This window comes from Podarcis tiliguerta (genome assembly GCF_965153285.1).
Source record: "Podarcis tiliguerta genome assembly, chromosome: 6".
Classification (NCBI taxonomy): Eukaryota; Metazoa; Chordata; class Lepidosauria; order Squamata; family Lacertidae; genus Podarcis; species Podarcis tiliguerta.
The window spans coordinates 14,671,137-14,685,428 of NC_139539.1; the positions used below are offsets into that span (position 1 = coordinate 14,671,137).

The 14,292-nt window shown below is 45.3% G+C and overlaps 1 protein-coding gene and 1 long non-coding RNA gene across 9 annotated transcripts in view; one reads left to right on the forward strand and one right to left on the reverse strand.

Moving 5' to 3' along the window:
- The window catches only part of CTCFL (CCCTC-binding factor like), a 29,370-nt gene extending 23,805 nt beyond the window's left edge, over nt 1–5,565 (forward strand). For all 8 annotated transcript variants that reach the window (XM_083446885.1, XM_083446884.1, XM_083446890.1 and 5 more), the window contains 3 exons: nt 365–547; nt 1,860–1,977; nt 3,764–5,565. In XM_083446885.1, coding sequence (XP_083303011.1) covers nt 365–547; nt 1,860–1,977; nt 3,764–3,906 — 444 coding nt within the window. In that variant the 3' untranslated portion in view covers nt 3,907–5,565. The remainder of the gene's footprint in view (nt 1–364; nt 548–1,859; nt 1,978–3,763) is intronic.
- A 7,365-nt stretch (nt 5,566–12,930) lies between these two features.
- Nucleotides 12,931–13,664, reverse strand: LOC310679164. The gene is made up of 2 exons (XR_014512143.1): nt 13,630–13,664; nt 12,931–13,376 (listed from the first exon to the last, which is right to left on the reverse strand). It is a non-coding gene; the product is annotated as an uncharacterized lncRNA (long non-coding RNA).
- Between the last annotated feature and the right edge of the window lie 628 nt (nt 13,665–14,292).

The window sequence follows — 14,292 nt, forward strand, 5'->3', positions numbered from 1 at the left end:
ACAAGGAGCATGTAGCTCCGTAGGTGTCAGGAGTGAGCTGGCAGTAAATCACACCGTGCAAGTTGGAGTTGATTAGCAAGAACACGATCTTGCAAAGATTTGGCGGCTTAGTGAGCATAGCATCCCTGGTAGGTCTTGTCCCATGGATCAGTTGCCAAGACTGAAAGTCCCCACTTCCCCACAGCAGTCTTAAGTACCTTTCTCTCCAGGGTTCTTCCCAAGCAGTCAGAGACTGCGCCTCCATGACGCCAACCTTTCCTCCGCCCTTTTCATCCCTCTTCTGATTCTGTACATTTCCAGGCTTGGCTGTTGCAACGCTTGGCTTTCCTTCCAGTCAGTCCTCCTCCTTTCCCTTCCCCACCAGGAACGCCATATGGTTATTCACAAACGGACCCATACAGGCGAGAAGCCCTTCGTCTGCGTCTCTTGCAGCAAACGCTTTCGACAGAAACAGCTCCTGATGGTCCATTTCAAGAAGTACCATGACTCCAGTTTTCAGCCAAGAGTGTACAAATGCCCGAAATGTGGCAAAGGCTATTCTCGCTGGGTGAGTTGACTTTGCTTGGTAAAGGAGATGTCTCTCCCGTCAAACAGATCCAGAACTGTGTGTGTTCCATGAGTTACATACAAGCACAATAGCAAAAACATATCTAGTATCGGTTGCAAAATTCAGCCGTGTGGCAGTTTCAGCTGCTGTTGTGCTTTTTGTTTGGCATCAAGACAGAGGGGGGCATCAGGACTCCGAGAGAGGCACTGCCAGTCCAAGCAGGCAATGCTATCATAAACCAGGGGTTGCCTACCTTTGTAGGCCCCTGGACACATTTGGATCAGAGAGAGTGTGTGTGTGTATGCGTGCACACTTTGCTTTTCCAAGGAATCCAGCAAAAGTCAGATCCAGCAGAATTAAATAGAGAAATGGAGAAGAGGAGGTTAAGGGGTGATATGATAGCCATGTTCAAATATATAAAAGGATGTCACATAGAGGAGGGAGAATGGTTGTTTTCTGCTGCTCCAGAGAAGCAGACACGGAGCAATGGATCCAAACTACAAGAAAGAAGATTCCACCTAAACATTAGGAAGAACTTCCTGACAGTAAGAGCTGTTCGACAGTGGAATTTGCTGCCAAGGAGTGTGGTGGAGTCTCCTTCTTTGGAGGTCTTTAAGCAGAGGCTTGACAACCATATGTCAGGAGTGCTCTGATGGTGTTTCCTGCTTGGCAGGGGGTTGGACTCGATGGCCCTTGTGGTCTCTTCCAACTCTATGATTCTATGAAAAACACAGAAAAACCATAAGAAATCTGTATCGTGGCATTATAACCAAAAATGCAAAGGAAATGCATCAGTTAAGAAACAAGGACTCAATCAGTAAAAGAGAGCAGTTTGGGGAATCTTATGTTTATCTTATCAGGAATGAATACGTATTATTATTTATATTTCAAAAATATAGCACACGCTAGTATGAAAGAACAGGGAGGGTGTAACAAATCTATGTCAAATCCCACAAAGTCAGTTGAGGTCACTTGTTACCTTGTTACACATGACCTTTCAGAACCAAATTTAATATTTCCATTTGTATATCCCCACCGTGAGCCTAAATCATAGATCTCTAGAGTGGGAAGGGACCCCAAGGATCATCTAGTCCAGCCCCCTACAATGCAGAAATCATGGTCAAATGTTGATCCTAAGTTATATAATTCATTGAATTATATTGATCCTAATAGACATTGATCCTGATACAATTCATTGAATCGGTGACTATAAGCCCTAACTCTCGACAGGCAGACAGACAGATGGATATTGTGCATAAAATGCTAGATAGGTGAATCTTGGTGTGTGTTTTTTATCCCTTATTCCGAGCAGAATAATATGCGAAAGCATGCTGAAAAGTGCGGCGAGTTAAGGACCGTTCAACCTAGCCAAGGGAACAAGAATAAAAAGAAAGAAAACAAGGGGTCCAGCCGCGACACTAAAGAAGGAGGTAATCTTTGAGGTGACTTCAGGTGAAAGGGAGATTGTTCACGTGCTGCGATCGCGCTGAGTTGTTCCTTGCGAGCATGCAGCTTTCTGCTCACACAGCCGCACGCAACATGTGTTTATTATTTTGGCAAGGGAGACGGGAGATTTGGCATTGACCTGGGCCTAAAAGGTCTCATTGTACACCTGCATTGTATATTAGCATAACTATATACAATATATTGCATATATTATTATGTGACAGGGCTACGTGCGTGCAGCTCCAGTTGCAGTCATGCGTGCACAGATCAGGGCCATCTGTCAGGGATCCTATAACTGATTCCTGCATTGCATTGGGGTTGGAATAGATGGCCCCCAGCAGTCCCTTCCAACTCTACTGTCAGGAACTGGGCAGAGGAGGAATGGCGGAGACCGCCTCCCCATCCTGACCCTTCCAGGGAGGAGGAAGAGGAAGACAGTATAGATTTACAACAGGTGTTTGAGGGAGGTCGCAGCTCAGAGGCAGATGAGGGGGAAAGCTGTGAAATCTTGGGAGAGCCGGAACAACACCCAGCTGACAAGTTGTCATTAGAAAGCATCCCAGACCCTCCATCTCCCAGAACCCGGCGAACCTTAAAAGTAGGAGAGCAAAGAGCTCAAAGACAGAGGGCACGTAGCAGCAGCCGTAGAAGTGAGGAAGGGGGTGGGGTGGCGGGTCTTCACTTGGGACAACACCATTATCCAAGAAACTGGGCCCTATAGCTTCTCTCTGTAAAGATTGAAATAAAAAAGGACGGTAAGAAGCTTTTCCTTGTCTTTATACTTCCCTGCGCAACCAGCCGGGAGCCGTTGACAGCATCCTGACATCAACAGTTCTATGTTCCTGTGTATGCATTTGTTCTCCACAAATGTGGATGGATGGCGGCAAACAGATTGAGATTGAATCCTGACAAGACAGAAGTACTGTTTCTGGGGGACAGGAGGCGGGCAGGTGTGGAGGATTCCCTGGTCCTGAATGGGGTAACTGTGCCCCTGAAGGACCAGGTGCGCAGCCTGGGAGTCATTTTGGACTCACAGCTGTCCATGGAGGCACAGGTTAAATCCGTGTCCAGGGCAGCTGTGTACCAGCTCCATCTGGTACGTAGGCTGAGACCCTATCTGCCCGCGGACTGCCTTGCCAGAGTGGTGCATGCTCTGGTTATCTCCCGCTTGGACTACTGCAATGCGCTCTACGTGGGGCTACCTTTGAAGGTGACCCGGAAACTACAACTAATCCAGAATGCAGCGGCCAGACTGGTGACTGGGAGCAGCCGCCGAGACCATATAACACCGGTCTTGAAAGACCTACATTGGCTCCCAGTACGTTTCCGAGCACAATTCAAAGTGTTGGTGCTGACCTTTAAAGCCCTAAACGGCCTCGGTCCAGTATACCTGAAGGAGCGTCTCCACCCCCATCGCTCTACCCGGACACTGAGGTCCAGCACCGAGGGCCTTCTGGCGGTTCCCTCACTGCGAGAAGCCAAGTTACAGGGAACCAGGCAGAGGGCCTTCTCGGTAGTGGCGCCCTCCCTGTGGAACGCCCTCCCACCAGATGTCAAAGAGAACAACAACTACCAGACTTTTAGAAGACATCTGAAGGCAGCCCTGTTTAGGGAAGCTTTTAATGTTTGATGTATTACAGTATTTTAATATTCTTTTGGAAGCCGCCCAGAGTGGCTGGGGAAACCCAGCCAGATGGGCGGGGTATAAATAATAAATTATTATTATTATATTATTATGTCCTTCTTTCTCTCTCTCCTCCCCCTCGCCAGGAGCTCCTTGTGTTAACTCTCAATTCTTCGCTCCTCGTGTCCCTGTCGGAACGTGGGAGAAAAAGGAAGTTGTTTTGGACAACGAGAAAACTGGGGTGACTTGTGAGATGATGCAGTTAAACACCTCTTCTGTCTGCTTGTAAATACATCGAGGCATTAAGCTCGATTGGCAGAACTGTAGAGCATTGTTCCCTGAAGGTTGCTGAAACTGCCTACATTTTGCCATTGTTCTGTTAATGGCACGCAAGAAGTCAAGAGTAGGTTCGTGGAGGTAAAATGCCTCAGTGAAATCGTTCCAAATAACTCTGGCTCTCTCGCCAAGGACAAGTCACCTCTGAATAAATTGTTGGATTTCAAATAGCTTCCATTCAGCGTTACAAGTTTAGTTATAAAGAGCTGGAATTATAATACAATTTGAATGGATTCCTTTATGGCATGGATCCCAGATCTCTTTAGCAAATGTGGCAGGAGTCAATGATGATTTTTTAAAAGAGAGTTTATAGCGGTATTGTAACAGATGTACTCATCCCCTTATCCTTTCTAAACTAAACAGTGTTTCAGAAACCTGCTTGACCCACAAGGCAAAGTGTACCTACCCCACAAGAAGGAGTGCCTCTATCATAGCACCTCCAGCACTCTTTAGAACAGGCAAACTGTCGGCAGCTGCGCCGCTTAAATTCTGTAAGTCTATAAACAGACTGAAAAGAGGAAGAAAGTTTATTTAAGGTTGCAGTGCATTCTGAGCATTTTACCTTTAAAGTGTATTGAAAAAGAAAAGAAAACACAGAACTATTGTAATCTGTAAACAAGTCTGCATATCGTGTATTTCCGTTTAACTTGTTCGCACAAATAATTACGGAGAGAGGCGTTTTCTTCTCTCGTGGGAAACATGTTCACAGCCATTTTGACAGTGGCAGCCGTCTTCAAGTTTGTATTTTGACCGGGTCCAATAATCCTCTGTCTCTTATTGATTTGATTGAATAGCAAGCTGCTATTTCAATTGCCCTCAGGTTGTAGAAAGAAATAATTATGTTTTCTACATTTTTTTGGCTATGCCGACGCTTGTTGTATTATGTCTATTGACATGGGAATCAGAACTGGAAATGAAACTTCTTTTCCCCACTCTGCCCATCCCTCCCCTTGTCACGCAGAACTCACACACAAACAGTTAGAAATGCTTTCATCCTTCAGTATCGCAGAGGTTTGCTGGCATGAGTTTTACTTTAAATGAATTAATTTTGACTTGCCACCATTTCCCAGGAATTCTTTCCCAGTTGCATTCTTCTCAGTAGTTCTCATGCAATAGATTTTGCCATCCAGTTTTATAGAGCCGATTAATTGAATACGGGAGGTGGGAAAGACTAATTCTCAGCACCCATCCCACCTCTGTAAATACCGACCAAATCAGACAACCTTAATGGTTAGCTAAGCAGCAGAGATCCTTGGGTGCAAGCGTCACGCAAGGAAAACAGCGTTCAAGTCTGTTAACGTTTTTACCTTGGAAATTGCTAACCTCTGCAGCATCACTGAGATGTTACCAGAATGAATCAGAATTGTTCATACTGCCTATTTTGTTTTATTGCAATAAGGTGTGATAACAGTATGCTTTGCGGTGGTGTGTTCTCTCCTTTTTAACGTTTACTCGTTTTTAAAGACAAGATGCAGCTGCAATGAATGCTGATGTCTTGATTTGCCTGCAGTTTATAAGAGCGTAATAGTACAACCATTTTAAGGCAAACATTAGTGTTTGCTCTGGGAGGAAGTGGGCTTTTTGCGTTCAATAAAGATTTTTCTGAACATCATCTTTTAGCTGGCCTCTTTAATCATGTCTTGCCTTCAGAAACTAGATTCTCAGTTTACCTTCCCGCTGGCGTGGTACCTATTTATCTACTTGCACTGGCATGCTTTCGAACTGCTAGGTTGGCAGGAGCTGGGACTAAACAACGGGAGCTCACCCCGTTGCGGGGATTTGAACCGCCGACCCTCTGATCGGCAAGTCCTAGGCTCTGTGGTTTAACCCACAGTGCTACCCGCTTCCTATATTTGGCATTAAATGGAATAAAACTATATTACTATGGATGGTTTTGGGATGCGGGTGACGCTGTGGTCTAAACCACAGAGCCTAGGGCTTGCCACATGACCCAGAAGCTGTACCCTGGCTCCCTCGGCCAGTAAAGCGAGATGAGCGCCGCAACCCCAGAGTCGGCCACGACTGGACCTAATGGTCAGGGGTCCCTTTACCTTTTATGGATGGTTTTAATACTTCATGATGCTTTGTTTGGGATTCTTACAGATTTTATATTCAAACCCCTTTTTCCCCATTTCAGTTGCATTTCTATGCCGCTTTGCACTCAAATGAGTCACCAAGCAGCTAACTTAAATACAGTGGTGCCCTGCAAGATGGAAAACCCACTAGACGAAAGGGTTTTCCGTTTTTCAATGCGCTTCGCAGGACGAATTTCTCTATGGGCTTGCTTCGCAAGACGAAAATGTCTTGCGATTCTTGCGATTTTTTTTTCACTCCCCACCCCCTTTTTCTAAGGCACTAAGCTGCTGATAGCCTTTTAGCAGCTAATCCGCTAATCCCTTAAGCCTTTAATAGCCGCTAAACCGCTAATAGCGCTAATCCGCTAATAGGGTTGCTTCGCAAGATGAAAAAACCGCTAGACGAAGAGACTCGCGGAACGGATTCTTTTCGTCTTGCGAGGCACCACTGTAATAACATCGTAGGACATCACAACTGCAACAGAAGCCATACGAAGTAATAACAAATCATCAGGAAAACAACCACCTTCTATGAAACGCCATTAACAAAGCAACTTTAAGAATAGGCTCAAGCACAAGAAAAACCATAAAGTTCACAAAGCGTCACAGCACTCGTAATCCACAAAACAGTATTAGCAACGTTAACAAGCTTAACAACCAAAAACAAACGAAGGTTGTGGGTTTGAGCCCCATGTTGGGCAAAGGATTGCAGGGGGTTGGACTAGATGAACCTTGGGGTCCCTTTCAATTCTAAAAGTCTTATGAGAAGTGAATAAAGCAGAAATCCCGAAGGTTCAAACAAAGCAGGGTCATATGGAGCAGGGAAAGTCTGGGCAGCTGTTAGGATTTATATACTACCCTTCATCGTAAGATTTCGCGGTGGTTCACAGAATAAAATACAGGATAACAGGCAATGAGCTGCTTTTGGGTGCCTATGGCAGTTCCACGCATTTTGGGACATCTCTGTACGCTAAGCCTAGCTAAAAATAGTACTTAGTTCGTGGTCCAGCGTCTGCAGAAAATTCAGAAATAAGGACTCCGCACAAACCAGGCACTTCCTACAGGATCAACCTGACAAATAACTTTATTTTATCAATTCAGTAGTGCAGTGCTGAGAGCTTGCCTCAAGGTGGTGATCTAATTTCACTTGTGTGTTAAGCGAGGAGGTTTAAAGAGGCTGGTTTGGGAGCAGGGAATGTTGCCATGTCGATCCTAGGAAACTGGGGAAGCGAAGCCATTCAGCAAATGGCCAGTGTAATTTTTTTTCCTGCAACATATAGCTGTGGGTTATACAGCTGTGGGTCTTGAAAGTGCTCTAGCTCATACTCCCTGTTCGTGCAGGAGAATAGACAACTAGCATGCGTGTCCATTGCCCAATGTGTGCAGCTAGGACTTGCAAGTTTCGGTGGCAGACAAGCAGCCAAGGAACCGGTCCCCTTAAAGTAGGTGTGGAGGGACCTTGTTCGACTCGAGAGCCACATTCTCTTCTGGGCAACATTTTTAGGGTCACAACCAGCAAGGGCAAACGCAAAACTCAGCACAGCAACTAATACAAAGTTTACTTTTGTACAATATAAGTTCCTTTCTAAGTGCGTGCCTTTCTCTGTCCTTTCAGACAAGCAAGGGGAAAGTTAGAGTTCAAGGGCAGATTCCAGTCAGGCAAAACCACTTGGTGGCTGGCCTAGAGAGTGTGCTGAGGGCCAGATGAAGGAGGTTTTGAGGACCACATTCCACTGCTGGGCCTGAAGCTCACCGCACACGCCTTGGAGAGAGAAAACTCGAAAACCCACCATTTTAAACATTACATTCACATGGGTGGTGATACCCACCTTAAATTCCATGCTTGCAGAGTTACACCCAGAAATCTTTTTATTATTAATAATCATTTTTATTAAATTTTCAAATTTTAAACATATTTTGTTATTCCATATATTCATTGACTTCCCTCCCTCCCCTTCCAAGGTTCATTTAACTTATCCACCATCCCTGCATATTTTAAGATACCCATCTAATTTAATTTTCCTATCTTACATCAGTTCAAAATATGTTATACTGTTGAATTACTTTAATACTGCCAGAGCTTTTAACTCTGCACAATCATTTTCAATATACTTGACAAAAAAAATCCACTATTTAAATACCTGTTCTTGTTCTCTTATTCTGCTTGTTAGGCCTGCTAATTCTGCATATTCTATCATCTTAAGTTTCCAGTCTTCCTTACCAGGGACTTCTTTCACTTTCCATTTTTGGGCTAACAAGATCCAAGCTGCTGTTGTTCCATACATGAATAAGTTCTTCTGACTCCTGGGAATCTATGCCTGAACAATTCCTAACAGTAATGTCTCTGGGGGGTTTTGAGATAGTTGTTTTAAACATCTTTTTCGTCTCATTGTATATCATTTCCCAATATACTTTAACTTTTTTGCATGTCCACCACATATGGGAAAAGTTCCTTCTACTTCTTTGCATTTCCAACATAAGTCCGATTCCACCTTATACATTTTAGCCAATCTACTTGGAGTTAAATACAATCTATGGATCATTTTCATATAATTTTAGTGTGTAGCATTGCAGTAGATTTCAGATCATGCTTCCAAAGTTTCTCGCAGAGGTTAAAATCTATATTATATCCTATATCCATTGCCCAGTTACACCCAGGAATCTTGGCACAGGAGATAAGTTTGTGGCAGGCTCTGTGATAGATTACGCTTTTAAACGGCTGCCATGGTCAGGCCAGTACAACCCCCTCACAGCGTTCTTTGCTTGAATTGTGTAACATCTTGTGGGAGGCATTGCTGTCTTGTACTGGGCAAGCACACTAACCCTAGAAAACTCTTTAACAAGGCAGCAACTCCCAGCAAATGGCACCAGTCCCCTCTGTTTTCTTTTGGGAGCTTTTAAATAGTTGCATTATTGTTTGCGCTCAGCCACTGGAACGAGTGAACTTTGTCTAGCTGTGGGCTGCATATCTATCATTAAACAGTATAGAACACTAACAGTTTCTGGTCCAGTATTTTCAACAGGGCATTTTAACAGGTTCCACCGCATTTTGAGCCGGCCTTTCATTGTGAAACAGTTTTTCCTCCTTTCAAACGGCCCTTTTGACTTCTAGTGTTCTCTAAGGGTCATACTCTGCCTTCCTCTTTAGATTTTGTGTCATTTGGGTGGTGAGCACAGCACAGCCTTCCTTGATATTTTGAAGGGCTGGCTCTGATACACTGCTGGACCTGTCTTCCACAACCTGGTACCTCCAGATGTTTTAGACTTCACCTCCCATCTTCGGCTGTGCTGACTGGGACATGTAGTCCAAAACATCTTTGAGACCCTGAATTGGAGAAGCCTGTATGAAGCCATAGTTTTTCAGTGGTTTGATATAATATGGTGTCCAATGATGAGCCTGGATAGCTCAGTTGGTTAGACCATGGTGCTGATAACACCTAGGTTGCAGGTTCGATCCCTGTATGGACCAGCTGCATATTCCATTCCAACTCTACAGTTCTGTGATATCCAAACATAGACCAAAACCCATTCCTTGATCCTTGTATGAATGGGATTTGATAGTGAACCGCCAGCCACTTTTGTCTCTGAGGCGAGACAGGTACGCTAATTTCCCTTCAAAGTACATGCCTTGGAGGCCCCAAAAGCACTCTGAGCTGGGATTAGAAACAGCGTAAGAGATGTGGTGGTAGTCCTGGAAAGAAGGGAATAAAAGCTTATTTACCCCCTTCCCATTCCCTCCAACATAATGCGGCCAAAATCCGATACACTGTCTTTTGGGTCCAAAATCCCTTGTGAGGCACCTGACACGCACAAGATTGTGGGCCTAGAAAAAGCACCTTTTTTGGACACAGCCCAAACATGCACATGTTGGGGCACTGTGCGAGATCGTGGACCTGAAGAAATACTTTTTTTGGGGGGGTGAGATCTCGCCCCAAAATCACACAGGAGCAAGGCACCCAAAATGGCCGCCTTGCTCTTGCAGGAAAAACTAGTTGACAGGTATTCCTTCTGGTAAAGAAACCAGCCAGAAAGCTTTGCGGCAGAATCAATACTTGAACCTAGCCCCACTGCCGCAGTCCTTGTATGGCACTAAACACTACTCCTCAGTGGAAACTTGGACTTTAAAGATTGGCCTGTTCATCAAACTATCCGGCTAAGATGGGCATTTGTGTATGAGAAGAGGCTTGTTGTTCTTTCAGTTTGGGCCACACGAGTTGCATATTCATCTGTAAGCAGCACAGCCTTCGGAGTTTGCAGCGTTCAAAGTTCTTTGGAGAGGAGCTGCAGCTGTGTTTGCCTCGCTTCCTTGTCAGGAAGAGGAGAGCCCGGGCGGCGAGGAGCTGCTCAGCGTTTGGTGCCTTGCCATCCCATCTGGCAGATGGCTGCTCGCTCCAGGAGGTCATGCGTACAGTTCGGCGGACTGTCCTGCCGCTGACAGCTTCTCCCTCTCAACAGCAGCAGGCGAACGAGTCGGAACAATACGTTGCTCTTGCGGCCCGTTGATGAGGGATGACAGGTTGCAAGGGACGAGGCAAAGGTTATTGATGAGAAGATCCCATCCGGATAATTGCTATAATTATATCCCGAGGATTCCGAGACCCATCAGATGCATTTATGCTGTAGCCCTCTGATGATAAACACAGACCTGACAGAGAACTTCCATACTTGGCCTTCAAAACTTGCAGCGTTCCCCTTTTGTACAAACAAAAGGAAGGACTTTCAGTATTTGCTTTTGGTAATAGCCAAGCTTTGTTCATTTTCTCTCATCTTTCTTTTAGCAAGTGCAAAGAACCTATTATGCTCTCCTGGAAAAGCAAGCACATGAGATTGGCTGTAGGCCAACTATTAGTCATATGAAAAAGGGAGGCAGGGAGGATACTTAGGAGTTCTCGAGGTTATAGCACTTGAGCAACAAATTGTAAAAACAATCACCTGCAGCAAGAACTTAATAAGAAGGGATGATGAAGAATGCATGTTCTTCCCTTGGGTCACAGCCTAGGTCAAAGGTAAAGGAAAAGGACCCCTGGACGGTTAAGTCCAGTCAAAGGCGGCTATGGGATGTGCTCATCTGCACATTCAGGTCGAGGGAGCCAGCGTGTGTTCACAGACAGCTTTCCGGGTCTTGGCCAGCATGACTAACCTGCTTCTGGCGCAACAAAACACTGTGATGGAAGCCAGAGCGCATGGAAACACCGTTTACCTTCCTGCTGAAGCGGCACCTATTTATCTACTTGAGCTGGTATGCTTTCAAACTGATAGGTTGGCAGAAGCTGGGACAGAGCGACGGGAGCTCACCCCGTTGTGCGAATTCGAACCGCCAACCTTCCAATTGGCAAACCCAAGAGGCTCAATGGTTTACAGCCAGACCTATGGTGGAGAGCACCAGTAGCACAACCACCATATGCACATAAGGTTTTTGAAAATTAAGCATTTGGGCCTAATATAAGGAGACAGTTTAAGGAGTACCAAGGCCTAATGGCATTCAGCCTTCATTTTTGTCATAAAGACACACTCGATGCTGCGCTCAATTCTGCATAAAATTTGGGGCCCATTCATACTTTCGCTTCATCCATGTTTCGATCAGCACGTGCACCTATTAATCCCCCCTCCATATTCAAGAAATTTTCACGCTTTTCCACGACTGTGCAATAGGTTTCTTGGTAGAAGCTATGATGACCAGCAAGTCAAACTCGCTTTGAACAAACTTCTCTCCCGCCCCCCCCCCCGCCCCCCACTGAGATAGAAACGCCTTCCAGTTCTGTAAAAATGGTTTGCTTTGGTTACTGGAGGGCGGCAGAGAAAGCAACGCTTTGCTTGTGTAGCCTGGCTCTGCATTAAACAAGAACGTGTTCCGCTCTAATACGTGCTGGAATCGTTTGCCTGTCTAGGCATGTTCCTCCTCTAGGAAGACAATGAAGAAGGTCTTAAGAGAACTGTGTATCTCATAACACCATGGGCTGCGACTGGAACATTCAGTAAGATGCTGCCAGAATGTGCTAATAATATATCAAAAGGGCTATTACTGTAGACCTGGAAAATGGTGAAGGGGCTGAAGCAACTCCCTTCTGAAGAAAGGGTAGGATTTTTCAGTTTAGGGGTGGGAAAGTGTGTAAGAGGGGACATGATAGAAGTAAATGAAATTATGCATAGAACAGTGGGGATAAATTGTTCTCCCTCTTTAATAATACTGGAAGCTGCCTCCTTCCGACAACTGCAGCCAAGCTGGTGCCAAACATATTGCTCTTTCCTTTGGACCACATCAGCGAGGCCAAGAGCAGTTGTCCGGGCAGCCCAGGACCTCCATACACACCGCCCAGGCTTGCACCCTAGAGAGGTCATTTGGTGCTGCAAATGCAGTAGAAGCAATGCAGGAGGCAGCAGTTATGTCTTACTGAAGATGGGCTTAGGGTGTTCAGTCAGGTGCTGGGACGCAGCCTGTAAGGTTCGTGGCCAAAACACAGTGCTGCTCTTGCAGGAAGCAGCACACAGGTGCCTGGGTGTCCTCTTTTCCCCTCCAGGCGCCTCACATACAGGGTGTGAGCTGTGAGCCACAAAGCCTGTGGCTTGCACCCACCCACCCACCCACATAATACATTTGCCCCAACCCAATAATCCTGGAAACAGCAGTTTGCTTAGGGTCCCGGGAATTGCAGCTCTGTGAGGGGTGAAGTAAAGTTCCCGGGATTCTTTGGGAGAGAAAATATGCTTTAAATGCATTCCTACTTCCACTGGAATAATAGATCTAGGAGGCAGCCCTCGGAGACAGCATCAGTCCCTCTAAACACACACTGACACCCCAGCCTACGATTGGACAGGAGGCAAATAATGTGAATTATTAAAACACCATATAAGTACAAAGTAGCCTTTGAGTGCCCAAATAAGAAACATATGCAAAATGGGAATGTTTTTGCTAGAATATATTGCATTCCCCCCCCCACACACACACCTTCAGGCAACAAAGGGTTAGCACGGCGATCAGCAAAGTGCCCTGCTTTAAGTACGTAGCATTAATTATAGAGAGCGCCCTGAGGATGCATTGAAGCTCTCACCATCGCTGAGCGGTATTTAACACCGAGACATTTTAATCACCGGTTGAGTCGGATGATCCCAAATAAATTGCTGCGTTTGGATGGTGAAATTCAGTATGAGAGTCAGATGGGGTTTGGCAGCCAGTGTTTTAAAAATAAATACTTTTAAATTGCAGGAAATTACTGTAAGCCACTCTTTGGAGTGTGCCTTTGAGGAACATGGTGTGACTTGAGAAGTTCGGCTGCCTGTTTTTGTCTCTTGCAGTTTACGGCTTCCCTCCTCCTGTGCAAAATTTGCAGGTGCACAGATGTGAAGGATCCTATTAGAGAAAGGGTAGAGAGCAAGACTTTGGCATGTGTTGCATTCAGGGAGCAGATGATATACAGTGGCATATTTTCAGCTTTCCATCGTTTTGCTACCAGTCTGAGGAACATAGGAAACTGCTTATAGAGTCAGACCATTGGGCCCATATAGTTCAGCCGAGTCTACACTGCTTGGCAATGGCTCATTAAAGCGAGTGAGAATTTTGGAAATAATAATAAAATAGAACAACATAAAATCCAGTCACTTGCCTTTTACCGTCTTCCCAGCTATATCTGCAATAAAGGATATATTGACCATATTAAAATGTATAATAATAATAATTTATTATTTATACCCCGCCCATCTGGCTGGGCTTCCCTAGCCACTCTGGGCAGCTTCCAAAAAATATATTAAAATACTGTAATACATCAAACATTAAAAGCTTCCCTAAACAGGGCTGCCTTCAGATGTCTTCTAAAAGTCTGGTAGTTGTTGTTCTCTTTGACATCTGGTGGGAGGGCGTTCCACAGGGAGGGTGCCACTACCGAGAAGGCCCTCTGCCTGGTTCCCTGTAACTTGGCTTCTCACAGTGAGGAAACCGCCAGAAGGCCCTCGGTGCTGGACCTCAGTGTCCGGGTAGAACGGTGGGGGTGGAGATGCTCCTTCTGATATACTGGTAGATCGACTACTTTAGACCACAGTCTTCAATCCACTTAGATTAGATTAAAACAACGGATCTCAAGATGCTACCTGTTGAAAATTAGATTTATAGGGGCTGGATCAAGGCCTTGTGGGGCTGGGCCCTGAAAGACTCCCCAAAAGGAAGCAACACCTAGAATATTACTATCATTATTCACTGTTATGAGTCTTCTTACCAGTACTTCGCCCCGAGGTCCATGGCAGGTTAGGACAATTTAAAGATACAACATTGA